The sequence below is a fragment of the Rhipicephalus microplus genome, chromosome X, assembly GCF_043290135.1.
Source record: "Rhipicephalus microplus isolate Deutch F79 chromosome X, USDA_Rmic, whole genome shotgun sequence".
Classification (NCBI taxonomy): domain Eukaryota; kingdom Metazoa; phylum Arthropoda; class Arachnida; order Ixodida; family Ixodidae; genus Rhipicephalus; species Rhipicephalus microplus.
The window spans coordinates 42,087,593-42,110,686 of NC_134710.1; the positions used below are offsets into that span (position 1 = coordinate 42,087,593).

Below are 23,094 nucleotides of genomic sequence, written 5' to 3' on the forward strand. Positions count from 1 at the left end.
AGTTTCTTGGATAAACAAGACGTCAATCCCCTCGGCTTGGGCAAACGCTAAAATGTCGCGTTGTTTGGCCCTATCTCGGAAGCCGCGGACGTTCCAGGTGGCAAACCTAAACTGTGACATGGCCTAATGCTGAGTGTGGGGGAGGGGGTCGTTGATTTGGCGTGGTAGGAGGGCAGCGGGCGCTATAAGGCGCATGTCTCCGGAGACCCAAGAAATGCGAGAAGGAAAAAAAAGAGGTTAAGCGGTTCATCTGGCAGCTGCGAAATGTGAACATGAATATGGCCATTGCCGTTGCTTCAGCGAATAAAAGGAGTGGAGAGGGTGAGCGGAGTGGGCGCCGTTGATAGCAGGAAAGGGAGCGCGTTTATCTCGAGTCGGGTTTGACCGCGCTAGGCATGGGCGAGAGGGAATTCCAGCTGAAAGAGCGGCGCGGAAACGCGCGAGCCTCAGGCAGCAACCATGAACGGGCTCGGAGGAGAGGAGGGTGGCGTGGGCGGCGGGCGCGGCCGAGTGTGCCCGTAAAGAATGAGTCCGTGACGTCCTTGTTAATCTACAGCTTCTACGGGCCGTAGCGGGCAAAAGAAACAGAAGGTAGGGGAGAGAGAAGGAAGGCGAGTCGACGCCTGTCATGGTGTCGCCTGAAGCGGTGGGGAGGCCGTCGCCGACCGAGCCCTTACGTGACTTCTTGGGATTCTTGCGGCGGGCTGCTACCCTCGAGTGGTTTGAGCGGCGTCCGGCCCTCTCGGCACACTCTACCCGCCCGGTACTCTCGGGTTTTGTGCCGTCCATCGGCCATCGTCGCGAACGGGATCGGTGCCGTTTTTCGAGGCCGGGCCCATACATGATTTCGGAAGAAGTTCCTTCGCGTGAGCCGGCGTCTGCAGCAGCGTGGAGACTGGGGCCTGGGGCCGTTGCAGGGATCTCGGACGGAAGAACATAGTGGCCGCGGCATTGGAGGGGGGTGTCATCAAAGCTCGCCTCGCAACTAGGTCCGCGTTGTAGCGGAGGAAAGTCGCGGTCCTTGGTGCTCAGTGCCGCTTGCCCCACTTCTTCACTTTTCGCCTCTCTCTCGGAAGAGTCCTGTTCCTCGCTCGCTGAGGTGTCCACTGCCCAGGCGTCGCGCGACGAGTCGGGGGAGCTGGTTGTCGTGTCGCTACCCGTTGTAAAGACGCCGAGCACTACGGCACTGTTAGAGTCTTTCGTGCTCTCAGAACGCGCCACGGTAGTCGAAAGACGGTTCGGGTCGGCTTCGAAGGAGTCGCTAGCGTTGGAGGGCTCAGTGCCACGCCTGTGAATCACCCTACCCAAAGTGAGTGTGGGGTACTTCGGTCGCAGGACCTGTAAGTTCGTGGTTGTGTGCCGCCCGTCTGACAAGACCGAGCCGCGTGGGTGATCGTGCCCGTTAGCGGACCCCTGCTCCATCAAAAGACCACGTGCTGCCGCGACGTAGGATCATCTACGGAAGCAATCACGGGTACCGTGCTTGCCCCCGCAACTCCTGCACTCAGCCTCACACCCCTCAGTGTCGTGGCCGAAGGTGCCGCAACGCGTGCAGTAGGGAGTCGAGCAGGCCGAAGCCATGTGTCCCACTTCGCTACAACGCGCGCACACTCGCCGCATGCCGAGGTACTCCAGCATGATCCGGTGCCCCGCGACGGTTAGGAAGTTGGGCACCCGTTTACTCATCTCGATGCGGACGACGCGGACACCATTTAACTTCGTCTGGCGATTAGTCACAGTCGCAAAGGCCACGCTCTTGACTTTACCATACTGTGCGAGTGCACCGGTCAAGGGGTCGTCTGAGAGATAGGCCGGGTACCGAAAAACATTCACAAAGGTTACCGGAGGCCCTACAGCCTCCACCATGACTTTTTGGTTGTTAACAACAAAACCTTCACTGACCGTTACCTTAGTTGCCTGAGCGGCATTACGAGTACATACAAGAAAACGTGAGCCTCCCATGTGCTGGAGCACGTGCACGCTATCACCTCCTGCCGTGCGCTCGACTGCGTCAATGAGGTCATCTACTGACAAATCACCATCAGGTGCGTTAAAGCAAAAACAGTTCTTCCTCACCGGGAAGCTCGTTTGTGCGGCCATTGCTGGGGGCGTAGCCGGTTGCTCCTCCGAAAAGGGACGGGGAGGCGTATCTAGTGACTGGTTGGAGCGCAGCTTCGCTGCGCACTAGTAGACTGGTTCAGCAGACTCTGGATCCTGGGACCCGCACTTGGTGGTAGGCGGCACCGCAGAGGCCTCCGGGTGTGTGGGTGGAAACCGGGCTCTGCTCGCCTCCTGGCATAGGGTGGTGGTCACCGGCCAGGGGCCCGTGACCCGAGGGCTGCAGGCGCACGCACTCCAGGCGGGGTGGTGCTGTCGCAGGGACGTTCAGCTTTCCGGCGGATGACGCCCCACCGTGGGGGGGGGGGGGGGGGAGGACGTCGGCGTGACGTGATCCCGAGTCTCGCGCGAGGACTCAAGCCGACGGCTTACTCGGCACCTTGATCTTCGCCGTTTAAAAGGCCGAGAGGCTGGACATTGGTCTGTTTGTCCGCCCTTAACGGTACCCCAAACGGCAAACGATACTCCAAACAGCGGACCCGTCCCGCAGCGCCCACCAATATTGCTCAAGTTTTAGCGTTCATACTTGTGCGATTGCAAATTAAAAAGTGATTATTGCGCATATATGAGGCACCATAACAACACGTCAATATTATGTGTGTGTGCATTTATACTAGAAAAGGCATACATAAGTAATTCTAAGGACCGCAGCGTTTATCACGCTGCACTGATAATGCAACGCTTGTACAAAAAGGCAAGTGTTGCCAATGCTTTTATAAGACGACACGGGGGGGCACCTACCCGTCGCCTTGCATTCTACAGCTTATCGCCTCCAAGACGGGCGCTCAGGCCGCGCGCTTCGTTTTCCAAGATAGCTGCCACATAGCGCTCATGTCTCACAGATGACGTGACTCGATGCGCTCCTTCGTCTCCGCTGCATGCTCGAGGCACTCTGACTCAGCGCCTCCATGATACCGTTCACCAATTTTATTGCGGAGAACATCAACTAAACGTTTTGTTCACTCTCTCCAGACGCAAGACTGTCGACGACATTTGCAGTGTAACATGCGGATACGGGGCCAATTTTTCCCCCTTATTTCGCGTGATAGTGGTTACGGACACCGACGGCGGCGGACAAATACGGCGCACGCGATTCTTGTCGCGATCTCATAACAGCTTTCGCTGTAAAAGACCACGCACGTCAAAAAACAAAGTGATATATATATATATATATATATATATATATATATATATATATATATATATATATATATATATATATATATATATATATATATATATATATATATATATATATATATATATATATATATATGAGTGACGCCTTAGTGGAGGACTTTGCAAATTTCGACCACCTGGGGGTTCTTTAACGGGCACCCAAATCTGAGCACACGGTCCTACATTTCCGCCTCCATCGGAAATGCAGCCGCCGCAGCCGGGATTCGATCCCGCGACCTGCTGGTCAGCAGCCGAGTACCTTAGCCACTAGAACACCGCGGCGGGGCTTGATACTGTAGCTAGAAAGCCCACATTTGCGAACGCCGGAGAGCAGCCGCAAGTATTACCGTGCGATGCTAGATGGCATGTTCAGGCTTTTTTGAGGAGTGATTATGGTTCTGTAAACGAACGTCAATACATCTGCCTCTTTGTCCCACGTACGATTTGCCGCTAGTCAGCGACATTTGGTATAATAAACCCGAGCTCTGCCTGCGAACTCGGTGTTCCTTTCGTCTTCGTCCCGTGTAGCGCTGCGTCAACCACCTGTCACCCTTGTCACAACTGTTACTTCAGGTGCGTGCAGCGCACTCCCTTCGTAAACGCGGCGGCTGCATCGAGTGAAGTGATGTTCGCGCACTCTTTAACCACTGTGACTTCAAAGCGAACTGGCGGTGGAAACACAAGATGTATACAAAGCACCCCAACCAAGAGATGAGCGGATAAGTTCGCGCGCACGAGCAACCACACTCTGTGGAGGCACGCGTGCATTGCAACGAGAGTGGTGACGACCTTTAGAGCGCGTTATCTCGCTAATGATTACGAGAAAGTGCAGAAGTTGCCGAGCTCTGAGGATAGCCAACAGTATATGGTTCACCGTTAGTAATGCTGCCTCGGAGTCCGTGGACACGCTCCGTTTCTTGGCTTGATGTTGAATTACTTTAAGTGCGCTACGCAGCAAGTTCCGCAGCTGTCGATTTCTTCTGGTGGGATAGCCGAATCTGAAATAACGTTTCAGTGGCTTCCAAGTCACCGCGGCATATTGTAAGGGCAACGAACGTGCCGATGCAGCTGCTCGATCGGCACTCGAAGACGGTGTAGAAGAATCTTGTCCCATTATCGAGGACTGATGCTGCCACGAAAATACGACAGATTGCTAATGAAGATTTAAAATCCCTGTGTAACACAGAGTTTTTTACGGCACACGCAACTGCACAGGCTGGACCCGTTTCGTCGACTTTGGCGTCCGTCCGGACTACTTCAACTTGAGATAATAGTGCTTGGCGGGCTGTGGTTTGGTGTCGCTTTCACCAAAATATTCGCCTTCTGAATCGGCATGGAATTAGACAGCGCTGCTTGCGATCATTGCGGCAGCGATGAAATGATAGAGCACATTCTGCGTCACTGCCCTCACTACGACGCGCACAGACAGCCCGCCTTGACGATAGACCCTTGTGAGAACAGTGTTCGAAAGCCAACACGATCTGTCTTTGCAGAGAAAATCAGTCTTATTGAGGTTCTTGCGTGGTAGTGGCGTATTCAATAGGATGTAGCTCTCTTTCTTTTTTTTTTTCGCGCGTCTATCTTTCCCTTCGTTTCCCTTGTCATGTTTCTTTCCCGTCCCCCCTACCCTCAATGCCTGGTATCAAACCGGATGCTTTTCTGGTTGACCTCCCTGTTCTCTCTCTTCACTATTAGTAAGCTGTAGAACGTATACCCCTTGTGGTGTCGCGCGTTGCGGAGCGAGGAGTTGTATGTTCAACGCCCAGGGATAAAACTTTTTTATACAGTTTTTTTTTCTGTGCAACTTAGTGTACACTTTACGACGTCATATCCATGACGGAAATACGTCAGTGAAGCCGTGTTATAGGGCCGCTCCAGGGAGAAAAAGTGGTGCTCGTGCTGGCTGTGGATTTAACGCCAAGTGAGCTGTCAGAGGACAGAACGTATAGGAGGCATCTACGGATCCCGGACGGGATAGCGACGGCAGTGACGTGGCCAGGGGTGGAACACCGTTCCTGTGCCTCTCCCCCCCCCCCATTTTTTTTCGTTATGGCGTACAGAGCTGAAAATGAAAATTCTAAAAAATTATCCCCCCCCCAAAAAAAAAATCTACGTACGCCTCTGAGTGACGGCGCCCTTTCTATCAAAGTACGCATTTGTTGCCCGAGAGACGCAATCCGCCAGTCGTGCTTCTTTCGACCGACAGAAACAGGCGGTGCGTTTCATCTCTGTTTGTGCGCCCGTCTGTGCAGCCTTCGCAGGCTTTCGCTCACACACATATAGAACGCGTGGGGAGATGTGAACGATTTTGACTTTGTGCAAAAAAATGACGGGGACGGCGAAAAAAAAAACCCCACAAATGACGCCCCATATGTTTTCCTTCTAGTCATTGTTGGCTCCACATTGTGGTGTCTAACAAAGAAACACGCCCCTCGATCCATCCCTTTCTTCCGATCATTTTATTCCGAGGGTCTCAACCCGGACAGGTTTGATGCTAGACAGCATGCGGTTTTGTTGGTCAGCTGCTAGTTCGTATAGCTCATTGACTTCTTGACGCAATCTGACAAGAAAGAATGTTCCACAGTTGCCTCCATTGCTCTATATAACAGTGGTGTTGGTTAAAGCTTTCTGTTGCACATGCAGAAATGTTCTAGAAAGCGAATGCGTAAACAACGGCCGCCGTATGTAGTGCATCGCAAGGGTAATTCGAAAGTTGTAAGCTCTGTCCCCCCCCCCCCATCGTTTGGATAAATTTGCAGCAGGGCTGTCATACGCTATGGTTTCCAGCGAGTGTCTGCTTGCGTAGAGCGAAAACAACAGTGGTCGATTACCGTCTCGTCATTGGCTGGCGCGCCTAACAAAAATAATAATATCCGGGGTTATTATTATTATTATTATTATTATTATTATTATTTGATTTGCATACATAGATACACAAGGACACAGAAGAAAGAGGGAGAGATCAAGCTGGCAACTGCCACCTGGAGGGGCACAGCGCCTGCTGCTCATCACTCTTTCGGGGGGGGAGGGAAGAAAGAGAGGAAGCAAAGATTAGATGGGAGAGAGGGGAAAGAAGATGAGGAAGGGATAAAAGAAGAAGACGTAGACTTCGACAAGTATGAGTAAAAAATAAATGAAAAATAATAAAAAATAAGCACAATAATTGAAAAAAGAAAACAAAAAGAATAATGAAACGAGCCAAAACCACGCTGTGATTATGACGGACGCCGTATATAGCTGAGGGCTCCGGAAAATTTCGACCATCTCGGGCTATTTAACGTGCACTGAGATTTAACACGCAGTAAACGGGCTTCACCTCCATCGACCCCGGGCTCGAACCCGCGAACTTCGGCTCAGCGACGTGTCACGAGTGCTGGCCGTCGTTATACTCGGCGGGGTATACCGGTGGCGGACTAAGTGCCCTCGGCCGAACAACATGCAAAGTCGAAGCGGAGGATCGCTCGTGCGTTTAGCTCGATCGCTATAGCGTATGTACCAACTCCCGTGAAAACTGTGTGAGTGATGGCCCTTCGCGTCGACGCCTCCCGTTGTTTTTATTTCGGGCTGCATGTACTACGCATAAAAATGATGCGGGCAACAGGCGCTTTTTCCTCCTCGACAACCCACGCAAAGGTGTGAGAGGTGCATGCGTGTTTATATTTGTGAATGACGGGCTTCAAAGACGTTTTTTTTTTTTTCTGCTCTGCCATAAATATGCTGGATCTTTTTCGTTCTTTCCGGTACATGGCTAAGAGAAAAAAACGAAAAAAAAAAAACCGGTCGTGTTCAGAGCTACGTCGAGGCGCAAGTGTTGCACGCTTCGGAAAGAAGCGAATCGTTACGACGTTCCGGAACGGGCGCGGTATCAAAAAGAAAAAAAAAAATAAGTGAGGGGAGGTGAGCAGCCCGACGTGCTGTCAGCGCGCAAGTTTTCTTTGCCTTTTTTTTTTTCGTTAGCTGGAAGGCTGTGAAAATTTTAACGGCAAATGTGTGAGCGAGCTTGGTCCCACTCTTTTATTTCTGCAACTTCATTTTCTCGCCGCCATTATTACTAGCAATCCTCGGTGCACGAACGCGAAGCTCGGTCTGTTTAAAATATGGGAGCACGGTCCTATCTGAAGGTGAAAACGAAAAGCCGCAAGAAATTGTTTTCTCCTACACTGTTTTCTCGTTACATACAAGAGCGCCTCGCGTCTCAAAAAGACGAATGAAAAAGGTCGTTGTTTTTTTTGTTTGTTTTACAGTCGTCTCTCACAACAATGGTCTCTCACAGAGTAGGTTGCGTCTGACAGGCTGATGAGTAACTTTCATTCCCCAAAGCTGCTCGTTGCAGGAAGTTATTAGAGTTTTGTACTGAGGTGTCACCTGCCACCCGCCTTTCCAAATCTCATCATTCCTCGCGCTAACCGCATTCATTCATGGCGCTTTGAACTTCAAAAGAGAGTTAAATAAACAAAAAGATAGGCTAAGTCACATTATACTAAAGAAATGCCAGGACAAGGCTGATGGAAGCTGATTTGATTGATTGATTGATTGATTGATTGATTGATTGATTTGTGTGGTTTAACGTCCCAAAACCACGATATGATTATGATAGACGCCGTAGTGGAGGGCTCCGGAAATTTCGACCACCTGGGATTCTTTAATGTGCACCTAAATCTGAGCAAACGGGCCAGGGCTGATGGAAGCTTGCGCTGAAAAAATCCCTAGACAGGGTTTGTGTGCTAGAGCCGACGTGTCAACAGGAGGAGTGGTCTTCTTCAAGGCTTGTCTTCTTTGTTCTCTTCAATCAGTTCCAGCCTTGAAGAAGTCAAGTCCACTCGTTGAGACGCCGGCTAGAGCAGACAAGCCCTGTTTAGGGATTTTTTTATATGTACAAAAAGTGTCTTTTCAAGCTAGTCGTTTTCGTTCATTTTTGTGTAAAATGTTTATTACTGCGAGGAAAAATGAAGTTCGATGTACTCTGAAGCTCGAAGTACCGTCTGGCGGCCCTGTGCTGGGGAATGGGGTGAGGGGAATAAAAGGTGATAGACTTTAAGCATTCTCGTTTATCGTATCACTCCTTTTCTTCTTCTTTTTTGTAACAGCTTGAAGTGAGTCGGAAACGATTCCAGAAGACTCAAAAAGGATGCACGCAAGAACGCAGCGACGGGCGAGCATTCAAGACTGCCGTCGTGAGACGGCCCGGCCTTTGGAGAGTATTGCAGCGTCCGTGAGCGCTCCTCTGGGTGGGCCACTCGAAACTTCCTAAGGGGCCTTTGCAACACGTTCTTAGCGAAAGCTTAACTTGCCGTATCCTCGCCGTTTCGCTGTAGCCGCAACGCTCGCCGCTTCATCTCACATGACGTCAGAGGAGGAGCCAATAAAATCGCTTTGCGACCGCGTTTCCTGTCTGTCGAAAGTCAGCGTTTTGTGTGTGGGGGGAGGGATTAAAAAAGTCAACTACAAACTCTTCAGGAGCCGCAGACAAATTTGGTGCCGTCAGTGAGCTCGAGCTGGAAGTTCGAAACCGAGTCCCTTCTTTCTTGGCTTCAGAAAAAAAAAAACAGCACACAAACGTGCACGAACATACATACATACATAAATACATGCATGCATGCATGCATACATACATACATACATACATACATACATAAATACATACATACATACATACATACATACATACATACATACATACATACATACATACATACATACATACATACATACATACATACATACATACATACATACATACATACATACATACACGTGTTTGCAAGATAATCAATGCAGATGCTTGAAGTGAAGGCTGATGGAGCGAAGCTTCCCCGGGTCTTAAGGTCCATGTCTACGCCGAAGTCGCCGACTAGTATAATGGACAGACAGACTGATGGACGTACGCACGCACGGACGGACGGACGAATGCACAGACCGACGGACGGACGCAAGGACGATGGACGGACGGATGGTCAGAGATGCACGGACAGAGCACGTGGTCTATTTTAAACCTACATGCGCGCTATGAACGCTGTATGTATGTAGCACCTGTGTTTCGGTCTGACGGGAAGCTAGGAAAACGGCGTCAACGGACATCGTGAGATCCTAGGGAGCTTCGCTACTGAACGTGTATAGCGCGTTATTTCTTCCGACATGTGTTCAGTGGCTGTGCAGGCGGCCCTGTAGCGCAATGGGCCAACAATATTGCAAGCCGCTCTCCGGCGTCCGTACTTCTCATTGGGCCCTCTGAGCAAGCTCACGTTGTAACGCGAATTCATTAGCCTTTACCGTGGCCTCCGAGGCGGCGGCAGCAAAACCAACGCGTACACGGCCGGGTTAGTGCCAACCACTGGCACGTGTATGCTCGCGTCTACGCATCAAAAGCGTCAAATGCGCCTCTCGGCGTCGGTAGGCTAGACTGCACCTGCGCCCTCGCTTCTACGGCCTTCGCTGCTTCGCATCGGGTGCAGTACATTCCTCTCGCCGCTGCTATGAGGGGGGAAAGGGGCTGTGCCCTCTACCTTCTTCCGCCGCTCCGTGCAGTGCGCGCAACTCGGGCACATGAGTTCGGGAGCACTTCTCCACTCAGTGCGCGTTGAAAAACAAGTCGCCTAACCGTTAAAGACGCGCAAACTGTTTATGACATTGCTCGTACCTGATGATGCTGGGCTTGGACCGTATATACACCCCTGAAAAGTGCACTTCGCTGGCACTGTCACAAGCCCCGCAATGCGCGCATGACCGTAGCCTTTTTGTGACTGAAAGCTCCATATCACACACCCATTACAAGTTCGTCTGGGTGCGCTGAATGCTTCCTTGCGTCGCCCCGCCGCGGTGGTCTAGTGGCTAAGGTACTCGGCTGCTGACCCGCAGGTCGCGGGTTCAAATCCCGGCTGCGGCGGCTGCATTTCCGATGGAGGCGGAAATGTCGAGGCCCGTGTGCTCAGATTTGGGTGCACGTTAAAGAACCCCAGGTGGTCAAAATTTCCGGAGCCCTCCACTACGGCGTCTCTCATAATCATATAGTGGTTTTGGGACGTTAAACCCCACAAATCAATCAATGCTTCCTTGCGTCACGTTCTATTTGATGCAAAAGAAACGCGGCTTTTTTTCTCCCCTTTCTGTGCATCTGTAGCGATTTTTTTACCACATGCGTGGTGCTTGCTACCGCGATAATATCGGGACGTTTTTTTTTTCAGTAATTGTTGCACCGTCTTGCATTTTGAACGATGGTGCGACACTTGGGAGCGCAGTAGTCCTATCATAGTCGATGAGCGTCGCTGTTTATTGTTTGCGTGCAAACACTTACTGCTTCTTGTTCGGCGAAAGCGTCGTGTAAAGTTGAAACATCCCGATCTGTTTCGTTTATCTCCGCCTTTCGCTTTCTTATGTTTCACATAGGGGCGAAGCTCGTGAAACAGAATCTTTACGACGCTTCTATGCACTTGAAATCAAGTAGGAAGGATAGTCCTCGAAAAGAGTAGGCGCGGAGTCGGGAATAAGCTTTCTTATGCGGTACGCAGGCACACAGTCTTCATCGCGCAAGTGTCTGCTGCATACGACTATCGATGCAGACTTGTCGTTGATGATGAGGTTGTCTCTCGCAATATTTTAAGTGTGAATACACTTTATAAGCGACCCCAAACCATCCGCCGCCGTCGGCGGCGTCCGCAGTCTTCTCTCTATCTTTAAAAGAAAGAGAACTTGGCGGGCCGCAGCGCGACGCTCTACCGAATAAGCCACGGACGCGACGCTGATAGTCCCCCTCCCCCTTCGCTCGCTTCTCCGCTCTCCTCGCTCGCTGCAGCTGCGCGCGCACCCCTCTCTCTCGCGCGCCCGCCTTCTTTCTCAGTCTCCTGTCGAGAGCGGGTCATGAGGGGGAGTAAAGTTAAAATCCGTTGGCATTCGCCAGTGAGTTAACGTAAACTCCCCCGTGTGATCAAATTGCGATTCCCGGGAACCATTACACCATAAAGGCACCATAGTGTGATTAATAAATATAATAGTGCGAATTAATAAATACCCCTCATAGCATCACCCCGTGTATTCGCACTTAACCATGTTCACCCTCGGGGAAATGCTTGGGAGTTTTTTTTTTTTTGTCACTTGGCGCACAGCTCAGTATTGTTTGGGAATTGGTCAGAAAACACCGAGTGTTTTCTCCGAACGGGACTTGCAATGTGCGAACCACAGTGATCGAGCGCCCGAGACGGAACACAGCAAGACACCTTCGCACAGCTAATTTATATCCATGTCCGTATTGCGCGTACTGAAGGTTGTGCGACTGCCTTCTCGACTCGAGAAATCGCTGTAGGCTGAACACTGACAAACCTGAACACTGACCGAGTGAAATGCAGCCGTGGTGGGTCAATCCCAGAATAAAGCAAGGCATGCACAAAGGAGATAAAAGGAAATTGACAACAACATGCTTGTATCACTAAGCCACAAGAAAATTCATACGGATTTTTTAAGAAAAAAAAAAGCTGCTAACTTGCCGAAACGTTGTAATGTCAGTTTCTATTTCTAAACATGTTTTTCTAGGAACTCGAAGGATAGCGCAGAACTTATTTGCACTAGAGTTTTGGTTCCGGGGCAAGCAGCTTGCGAGCGTAAGCAGCTGCGTACTTCGTTCGCACTCTTCATGGACGTGGCTTGCAATACAAAGGGAATGCAAAAGGGGCCTGTGGTCTCCGGAATCAATATTTCCAGGTGGTGTTAACACGTTGGCAATGCACACAACCACTTTCTGTGTGTGCCGTCTGAAGGGGTTATTCAGCAGCAAGGGTCGTCGCTCTCTGTTTTTTTTTTTTTGCCGTATTTCTCCTTATACACAGTTTTCGTAGCCATTAGATGCATACAACACACGTACGCGTTTCAAAGAGTTGTCAGGCTGCAGACCGCCGCTCTTAGCCCGGAAAACCACTCCGGATGTATTGGGAAAATTAAAAAAAAAATAGAAAACAGCTAGCAAAGGGAAGGCGCGCTCGTCATTCTGTGAGCGAGCTCTCTTAATTGCGAAGTCGTTGCCCGACGAGACCAAGGGCCAAAGGTGTTTACTCCTCTCTGATTGCATAACAGGTGCAGCATTGTTCTTCTCACTGATCGTTGCCAGTGCTTTATGCCTTCTGAATTATGCCTCTCATTAGCCAATTGTTCCGCCTTTTCACTGAGTTTCAGCTTGTATTATCCACGAGCACATACATACCTACATTAGGCGGCAAGCTGTCTGGTAAGATCAGTTTTTTTTTTTTTAAGTAGGCGATCCTTCCTCCATCCCTGGTTCATTTAATAACCCCCTCCTCCTTTTGGTCGAGAACCCTCATTCCACAATTTAACATCGACAAGCTCCCTCGATCACTGGATTCCGTGCCGACCGGTTGTGCCCTCGCGATTTCCGACGTCAGCGTAGCTCTGGCCGACTGGGCTCGCCCTACGTCATCTCCTGACGCCGACCTCCGACGACAGCGTATACCTCTGACCGGATGGACTTGCTCTACACCATCTCCTGACGCTGACAAGAGCTCTCGCAAGTGGTGCCCCGTCCTTGGACTCCTGTGACCGTGTTTCCATCTTTCCTGTCTCTCCTATCCCCTCGATATGTCCTCGCTAGCTGGCTTAGCGCATCTCTCTTTCTCTCTCTCTCTCTACACCTTTATTCCTATCCTCTTAATCCCTCCTCACCCCCATCCCTTGTGAGCTACTGTTAAGGTGTAGCACTATGATGCAGACAGTTACGGGGCTCACTTTTCTTTTCTCTTCCTTCTTATAACATAAGCACTCCCCCTCCCCCCCCCCCCCCTTGTGCCGTGTGCGCGGTGGAGAAGCTGTAAGGTCAGGGTCGCTACGTCCCTACCGCCGACGGGTGGCGAAACATGCTCAGAAACTCTCCCATTATATTCACGACGGCTGAGAAGGTCGTAAGGAAAGAAGTGCGCACAGGTGCAGTCTAGCCCGGCCGTGACGTCATTGCCGAGCACGCCCGGCTGCCGCGAGAGGGCGCATTCACTGTGGATTCTGGAGATATCTCGAACTTTTAAGCAGTAAATTGCCAAGGAAAGGATCTATGATAATACTCGGGGTAGTTCTCTACTGTTTGAGGCGAGGGCGGGAGTATTGCGAACCAAGACATATCGGGCCAAATACGAAGGGGTATACACGGTATGCAGTGCATGTGGAGAGCAGGAGGAAACTGCCGAACATTCGATAATGTTCTGTAAAGGGCTTCACCCCACAGTTCAGGAGGATGGCGCATAGTTTTTCAAATTTTCAAAGCACTGGCGTTAGGGACATGGAGGGCAAAACAGACTAAGCGGGTAGAATCAACTAGCAGGAGGTTATCTGATTGGTGGCTAAAGTCAAGGCACGAGTGAAAATTAAACCCTTCACCGCAAAGTACCAGTCCTCAACTTCACTATTTAAAGGAAAAAACAATAAATCGAGTTTTTGGTTCACTAAGTATTACGGCTTGGTGGTGTTAGCCACCGCCCGATCTAAAGGGTACAGCCATACCAATCCATCCATTCATCTTGGTGGCAGCGGAGACCGCGGCAGAAAGCAGAGTGCACGAAATTCCAATGGGTGCATGTTTTCTTTTTTTTTTTGCGTACGAGCAAGAATTACCGCCAGAATCTTCTGGCTGCCGATTAAAGGCAAGTATTTTTTTCTGTTACTGCCTTTATTTTGGTCCAATTTACGAAGAAAAGCATGACAACTGCTCAATTTTTCTGACATAGATCATTGTAAGGAGAGATCAATTCGTCTGTGGCAGTAGTGCTTTTTTTCATTGCGGTTTGATTTGTTTAGGCGCTAAATGCCTCGATTGGAGACATATAGAGCCATTCTAGCATTATCCTTTTCTAGAGACGGGTAGGGGTGAGATCAGGGCTTACTATCATTGTTTAACGATGTCGCCTACACATCGTATTGAAATTTTATCACGTATGAATATTTATGAGGTCGGCAACCGAATGGTCATGACACTGAAGCAAGGTGATAAGCAATTTTGCCGGAATATTGTAAAAAGTTTCGATTACGTTTACTCTCCACATATTTCACGGTGAAAGTGCCCGAGTTGTCATCGTCTCCTTTTTCGTCATCTGTATTTTGATCATGTTTTGGTAGCACAATGACATTATCAGTATCATGTACATTTACTCTACTCTCGACTGCATCCAAATCAAAAGGTGACTCATGCAGCAGAACGGCGTCTTTCTGACGAAAACTAAGAATTCGTCGAGCTAGACTACTGAAGACAAAAAGGTGCAAATTGTCACTGCTATGTTGCGCGCAGTGTTTCATACCAGGTAAATCAAATTCTGAACGCGTGTTGCGTACTCCTTGAACAAGCAAAACATTTCGATGGTCGTTCCTACATTGCCCAACGTATCTACTGAACACCGTAAAACTCACAGTGTGAATGGGCGACCAATCGCACTGTGACCACTGCGCAGTTGTGATTACATCAGCGCTTCTGCAAGAATTCTTGAAACGGCGCTACAATGAAAAGCAGCGCTAGTTCCATGAAAGCAAACAAAAAGGAAGCCATTTAATCGAGTGTAACCCGGGAGCGTATAATGCGGCACCCTACTGACTTTGCTTGTGGATCGGGGTGTCATTTTTTCTTCTTCGCCAGTGCCCACCATAATATACAGCCCGCCAACTTCGAAGTATGGTGATTTTCCAGCACATGCGAATCTTTTGCAGAGGCGTGCAATTATAAGTTCTCTAACATGGGCGGCGCGAATCTACAGCAAATAAAAGTCCATTTGAAAATATGTACGCCCCAGCATTGATTTTGCCTCTCGTGCACCTTGACCTGACATTTCCAAATGAGCGCGAGGTTGTATAAAAGCGCAAAACATTTTTTTTTTTTTTTTTGCCACATGCAAGCTGCGCCAACAGAGCGGGAGCCTTTTCGATCCTCTGTGGGAGCGCCGTGGTGCGGAGAAAAGAGCGGGCCACGCCCACCTCTGAAAACACGCTCTCTCCGTGGCATCGGGACGCCCGGAGAGGAAGAAACACGCCGCACGCCCGCAATCTCGGAGGCCATGCCCTGACATCAAGGCCACATGATTTTTGAGCGCTCAGAATCGGCTGAGATATCTCTCGAACCTTGCCGCCGTCTGAGACGTCTGTCAGGTGCAAGGGTGACATGCTTTTTGCGGCGAAGTGGCAACAAAACGAAATGCCGGAAGCGTTTCAAGGGCCAAATTAAAATATTACTTTCTTTCTGAAACAAAAAAAAAATCACTTTAGTAGACCTTCTTTTTCACGATTTGGCAATTACGTCTTCTGTCAGACGCCATATCACGAAAAGTTTTACTTGGATCGCATGGGTATAAAAAATACGGTCAAAAATGCGACAAATTCTTTAGGTTCTCTGATCTAACAACTCTGTTCTAAAACATGTGAAGTCTATTTCCCTAGACAAAATATACACATTCCTTAAACCACACTAATATTAGGATTGCTTAGCGAGAGTTCGAGCTAACTTCAAAAAGAAAAAGTTAAAATTAAAATTTTTTATTGCTTTCGAAAAAGGAAACGTAGATGTCAGTTTAACTCAAGAAGTTGGGAATTACTATAGAGAGAAACTCAATAGAACCTCTGTATTAGCGTGAATGCAATTTCGAAGCTCAAAGCACAAAAAAAAATACTCTTATATACATTTTTTATTAGGCGCAGCAAAACAAAAGGAAGCAAGCTTTGAGTGGGCGCCACAACAGTATAATTTTTTTTTCAACCAAAAATCTCTTGGGGACTCTGCCTCGCTCTCTCTCTCTCTCTCTCTCTCTCTCTATATATATATATATATATATATATATATATATATATATATATATATATATATATACTATATATATATATATATATATATATATATATATATATATATATATATATATAAGGGAAAGAAGTGTATACCTAAGGGCTCGTTTTTCCGTGTTTTTAACACAATAATAATGAGATATAACAGACAGTAATGCCAAGGAATGTACAGGGGAAGTTATTAACATTAATGGAATGTAAATAAGAAGAAAGAAAAGTGGATGAAAAAATTACCAACTGTAAGCAGGAATCGAACCTACGACCTTCGAATTACGCGTTCGATGCTCTAACCACTGAGCTATTACAGCGGCACTCCCTCCATCCACTTTTTTGGGTTTATCTGTGAATTTAGAAGTAGGAGCGACAGTCAGCGCCATCTATAAGCCAAACAACGAGTGTGAAAACACTCTTATGCGCATGTTTGGCGTCACGTAGCACGTGAACTTATTATGAGCGGGCAGCTGATTAATTGTCCCTCTTATACAACCTAAACACACCAAGCCTGCCAGTACGAGACCCTCGTTCAATGAAATAAGGGAAAGAAGTGTATACCTAAGGGCTCGTTTTTCCGTGTTTTTAACACAATAATAATGAGATATAACAGACAGTAATGCCAAGGAATGTACAGGGGAAGTTATTAACATTAATGGAATGTAAATAAGAAGAAAGAAAAGTGGATGAAAAAATTACCAACTGTAAGCAGGAATCGAACCTACGACCTTCGAATTACGCGTTCGATGCTCTAACCACTGAGCTATTACAGCGGCACTCCCTCCATCCACTTTTTTGGGTTTATCTGTGAATTTAGAAGTAGGAGCGACAGTCAGCGCCATCTATAAGCCAAACAACGAGTGTGAAAACACTCTTATGCGCATGTTTGGCGTCACGTAGCACGTGAACTTATTATGCTTATAGATGGCGCTGACTGTCGCTCCTACTTCTAAATATATATATATATATATAGCGTTAAAAATAGTCAAGTAGATAATCATTCGTGAGGATGGTAACAATGAAAGCGTTTATTTCGACAGTTTCGGGCCAGACTCTGGTCGAAACTGTCGAAAATAAAAAAAGAGAGAGAGGACAGCAGTGTGTGGAAAGACGGTGCCCTTCCTACCTTATCTTTTTTTTTAACATGCAGCGCCATCTGAGTGGCGATCGGTCGATCGAACGGTCTCTAAATTTGTGACACATTCGTGTGATCCTGTAACACTGCCATACGTCATATCGACGCTTACTCTAAAAAAAAAAAACTTGCTTGTTTACATGAAAACGGAGAATCGCTCGCGCGTCGGCTGTCATAACCTTTGACGCGCGGCCGTGACTAGAGCGTCACTGAGCGATGCCGCGCAGAGACGGTTCGGCCTGTTTTTTCTACAACTCTACGGGCAGAGCATCTCGCTGATTTACGGCTGCCATCTTTCACGCGACGATGTCGACAGGCTGCAGCGCGTGCACTAAAACGGCGCGAAACAAAAGACGCGCCCGCGCAAACTCGAGGGCCGCCGTTAGCGATGACGTTCGCTGGCGACGCTATTCAGTGGATCAACGGGCCCAAGCGGCGCGCGCAAGATGGACGAGCGATACGAGAACTATAGCGTGACGTGACTGCAGCGCGCACGCCCGCTATAAACAAGCGTCGGCGCATCAGCTTGCGCCTCCTCGAGAGGCAACGAACTGCGTTGCACAATTTGCGTTCCCGGAACGTCAGCCGGGCGCATCCTTTGTCAAAACTATACTGGGCCCTATATGCAACTGATTCGACAAGAGTCGATGCATTATCAAGCTGCAGGGCGTACAAGCGTCCGTAGAACCCGATTGGTTGCACGCAACGAAGAATATCGTCTTTTTTTTTTTATTTTTACAGACGCACCATGGTCAAATTATATGGGTCGACAGACTTGGAGCAAAAAAGTGTCGAAAATTTATTACCACAAGCATGAACGCCCACTGACGACTGAAGCGCTATAGGTGAGGAGGCGCAAAACAACCAAAACCAAAAACTCAATAAAATATATTTTTTTGAAGTAGTCGTAATTTTCTATCTGTCAAAGTGAACTACAAAAATACTTTACGGTTGATCTGACGCTTCGCTAAATGGTTGATTACCTCATGTTATGGTCGAGTGTCATAACTGGGGGGGGGGGGGGTATCCAGGCAATCTGCTATCAGGGCTTGGGTTTAGGTCGCGGCGCATATCCGGGTCAACGAGGCATCGCTCACTTTTACGTGGTAGTTTCGTGCGTACGTTCTGTAGTCTATTTATTCGCTTATGTGCCGTGTACTGGCGTGACATTCCGGAGCTGAACAAGATCACTGCAGAATGTACAGATAGATAGCTTCTCTTGTTATTGTCGACTGCCTTCGCTGGCGCAGAGCCGGCGTGCCCTCGACTTTGGTGACGTTGAATGCGACACGCTAAGCAGCGAGACGCCGTATACTCTACGGTTGCCAAAGCGATATTCTCCAGGCCGCTGTCTCGCTTCAGTGATTTTCCACGATTGGGCAACGTGAGTTTTCGAACTATTATGCTACTGTGCTCGTGAACAGTTGTGTCACAATATCATCTGCGAAGTTTTCGGTGAGTATTGCAAGTACATCATTTGGCTAATAAAACAGCCTTGCTTCTTAATCTTTCTTGTTGGTCTTTCTTTTCTCTCGCTTACGCAGTTAGCGAACCCTAAGGCGCCATAAGATCGTGTATTTAAAACGGCACGCGAAATATCAGCAATTGCAAAAAAAATTCGGTTGTGTGCCATGTATAGGGCAAATGCCCGACGACTCTACCATAGTTCCGGTTGTGGAGTCATACTTTATTACTTTATTGTTTCGTTTGTTATTAGTGGTGCCCTCTATACGTAGATGGCGATAGTAGCAACGAGCCGCAACTATTTGACACATGGGCTTCTATGAAAGTTACGCTACAAGTTTACCTTGGACGCACCCCGCGGAAATGTGGCTACGCACGCAATGTACTTTGTGTCGAAGGCTGTATAGCTTTTTCGAAGCGCCATGATTCCTCATGTATGAATTATACTTCATAAAATATTCACAACTGTACAGCCCGTAAAAAAAAAGCCACGCTAAAGAGCGAACGTACCAGTCAGCCGTCAGTACTCATTACGCTAAACACGTCAGCGAGTGTGGTCAACCAATGACAAGCTGCCACACAACAGAAGTTCAGAGATTGTGTTTCCGGTACATCAGTGCGTGAGACTGGCTCGCTGGATTTCGTGCCGACCGGTTGTGCCCCCGCGATCTCCGACGACAGCGCAGCTCTGGCCGACTGGCTCGCCTATACGCCATTTCCTGACGCCGACAAGAGCTCTCGCCGAGTGGTGCCCCGTTTTCTGACTCCTACGACCATGTCCATCTTTTCTATCTTGTCCTTGCTTCCGTATGTCGCTGACCCTGCGCCACGCTCTCTCCTTCCTTCTTTCTCTATCTCTATACCTTTAATCCTATCTTTTTAATCCCTCCTTACCCCTATCCCTCGTGAGCTACTGTTGAGGTGTCGCACTGTGATGCAGACAGTTACGGGGCTCACTTTTCTTTTCTCTTTTAAGAATCGCATAAGTAATATGGCGTGCGTCCGACGTAGGTTCCTCTCGTACTGTTTCATCGTTCAAATATATGTTCAATTCATCGTTCAGTTCAGCGCTGTTTCATCGTTCGAATTCAGTATGCACCAACCATGGATTACAGGCGCTAATACAGTCAGTTTGCCCTCTACAAGTCAACCAAGATCACAATTAGAGTTTAAGGCTTGAAAGCTGTTCGAGCAAGAATGGTGTTTGAGGAAGTAAAGACATCGCAGTTATCAAAAAGCTGCGCGATTATCTTTTATTGTAATTTCGCAATGAGCAGACACAGCAAACGCAACATCTCATGCAGGCATTGCACCTGCTGGACGCTGCACATTGCGCACAAGTTGACGGTAACTATAGAAAGTTTGTCTACAGAGAGGATTAGTGCATAATTACTGACTTATCCGCCTTCAACGTCCACACAAACAGCGCAAAATGAACTAAACGCCGAAGAAATTCAAACTGCATGCGGTATCAACGTTACTGAGAACAACGCTTCTGAACGGGAAGAAAATTTCGGCAGATCCCACGTACCTTGGAATCGATGTTCCGCGAAACATGCGGATAGGAGGTGACTATATTTGTTGTATTTTTTTTATTGAGCGAAACATTACGAAGTGGCACTAAAGAGGCACAATTGCACGCACATACATGCGTTAAACATCCTCACATGTTTTATGTTACCAGTTGTATACAGTTTCGTAACGATACAAACAACAACATTAATATAACACCAGAATCAGTAAGCTGATATGAAGCGCTCCATGGCACTCGCCAGGATGGTAGCCCTGAACACTGCTACTATAATCAACTTCATCTGCATGATGGCGCCTAACTACAATTCGCATTAACCCGACGTGATGGCTATGGGAGTACGGTACAGATGTAATATTTATAGAATTGGATAGCCAACACTGCAACCACAATTGACGTTTCACGAACGCAACGGCCGCAACGGCGCAACGTAGAAGCGCCGAAATCTATAGCGCACGCATCTCTCTTAGATTCAGCGCATGCGCAGTAAGCCCTCTCTCGCCCGTTGCGAGCCCAAGAGCGTTGCGCACGCTTCATTAAAGCTACCCATTAACTCGACAAAAATACCTCATGCATTCTGCAGGAAGAACTGCAGCGCAAAGCAACACAAGCACAGGGAACGCGATACCGGCGCTTTGTCTGTTCTTGTGCATGCTTTGAAATGGAATTCTTTCTTCGGAAGTGATGAACCCCAAGAGAACGTTTTGCAAAACCTTATCTATGCTCGTATTTTAGAAGTGTAGCGCTTTGGTTTTACGAGTTACCTCGATGAATATATTTTGTTAATCCCGCTTGTATGACCGAAATATTTTATGCATAATATGTGACATACTATACTCATCGCATTGAAGATAATCCTAACGATTCGTAATGAGATATAATCCCCACCGAAAATGTCTTTCAACAGCTTCCTGTCCTACAGGCGGCCAGTTAATGATTTCATCCGCTTTGAACACCAGTGATCCTGGCGTATTTTCGCTACGGTTCTTGCGGAGCGAATACATTGGCATCCCATCGCGATGTATAGTCCGGACGCCGATCTCCGGAATTTTACTGGTCCGCACGCATGTCTCATTGTCCTGTTTTTAATATTTGGTCCAGCACATTTTCGTCCTCCGCAAGCCAGATGCAGCCTCATATAGGAAGGCACTACCATGATATTTTATTTACTACGGCCTTTCTTGCCTTATATTTGTAAACCTCAATGAATTCCTTCTGTTTCATCTCTCTGCAATCAAATTGTACAAGAGAGAGAAACAACTGTATCTAAGAGAAACAACTTTATTTTCAAATTGTACAAGATGTCTTCTAAATGCGATGCATTTTTAACAAACTGCTGGCACTCGGAGCACATCTATCTATCTATCTATCTATCTATCTATCTATCTATCTATCTATCTATCTATCTATCTATCTATCTATCTATCTATCTATCTATCTATCTATCTATCTATCTATCTGTCTGTCTGTCTGTATCTACCTGTCTATCTATCTATCTATCTATCTTTCTCATCTATCTATCTTTCTAATCTATCTATCTATCTATCTATCTATCTATTTGTCTGTCTGTCTGTCTCTGTCTGTCTATCTATCTATCTATCTATCTATCTATCTATCTAGCTACCTATCTATCTATCTCTCTAATCTATCTATCTATCTATCTATCAGTCTATCTATCTATCCTTCTTATCTATCTTTCGTATCTATCTATCTATCTATCTCTCTAATCTATATATCTATCTATCAGTCTATCTATCTATCTATCTTTCTTATCTATCTTTCGTATCTATCTATCTATCTGTCTATCTTTCTAATCTGTCTGTCTGTCTGTCTGTCTGTGTCTCGGTCTGTCTATCTACCTACCTATCTTTCTAATCTATCTTTCTAATCTATCTTTCTAGTCTATCTATCTATCTTATCTATCAATCTATCTTTCTAATCTATCTTTCTAATATATCTATCTATGTTTCTAATCTATCTATCTATCTTTCTTATCTATCTTTCTTATCTATCTGTATATCTTTCTAATCTATCTATTTGTCTGTCTATCTATCTATCTACCTATCTTTCTAATCTATTTCTGTTCTATCTATCTATCTTTCTAATCTATCTATCTGTCTGTCTGTCTCTATCTATCTATCTTATCTATCTTTCTTATCTATCTGTCTATCTTTCTAATCTGTCTATCTTATCTATCTGTCTATCTTATCTATCTTTCTAATCTATCTATCTATGTTTCCAATCTATCTATCCATCTCTTTCTTATCTATCTTTTTATCTATCTGTCTATCTATCTATCTTATCTATCTATCAATCTATCTTTCTAATCTATCTATCTATCTATCTATGTTTCTAATCTATCTATCTATCTTATCTATCTATCTATCTCTCAATCTATCTTTCTAATCTATCTATCTATATTTATGTTTCTAATCTATCTATCTATCTATATTTCTTATCTATCTGTCTATCTTTCTAATCTATCTATCTATCTATCTATCTATCTATTTATCATCGCAGCCTCTGACCTGTGCGCAGGAAACGCGACCGCTCTCTTACGTCAGACCGTCGCTACTCGCGTCGAGGAAGTTACGAAATTTGAATTTAGGCACACAGAATCAGAGTCAGGTCAGGAAAAACGCCACATCGTCTGAGATGCACAAGTAGACAGCTCATTCTTCGCATGCAATGTGTAGTGCTTAACTGTTTGGTAAACAAGAGATAGGCGCATAACGCTTCTACGCCTGTTTGCAAGAAGGTAAGTCCCGCAGTTATACAGTTTTATACAGTACAAATAAGGAGAAGGTGAATATTACGCTTTTTTTGCGCTAATATTCAAAGAAACAAATACGCTTAAAACATCTCA

The 23,094-nt window shown here is 47.1% G+C and overlaps 1 protein-coding gene and 2 non-coding genes across 3 annotated transcripts in view; all 3 read right to left on the reverse strand.

The window, feature by feature from the left end:
- Positions 1–1,866, reverse strand: part of LOC119175861 (uncharacterized) — a 120,406-nt gene extending 118,540 nt beyond the window's left edge. The window contains exons 1-2 of the mRNA XM_075876318.1: positions 1,479–1,866; positions 678–1,367 (exon numbers count right to left, since the gene is read on the reverse strand). Of these exons, the coding sequence (XP_075732433.1) occupies positions 678–1,367; positions 1,479–1,866 (1,078 nt within the window). The remainder of the gene's footprint in view (positions 1–677; positions 1,368–1,478) is intronic.
- A 14,476-nt stretch (positions 1,867–16,342) lies between these two features.
- On the reverse strand, positions 16,343–16,415 carry TRNAT-CGU (transfer RNA threonine (anticodon CGU)). Its single transcript has one exon. It is a non-coding gene; the product is annotated as a tRNA-Thr (tRNA).
- A 383-nt stretch (positions 16,416–16,798) lies between these two features.
- On the reverse strand, positions 16,799–16,871 carry TRNAT-CGU (transfer RNA threonine (anticodon CGU)). Its single transcript has one exon. It is a non-coding gene; the product is annotated as a tRNA-Thr (tRNA).
- Between the last annotated feature and the right edge of the window lie 6,223 nt (positions 16,872–23,094).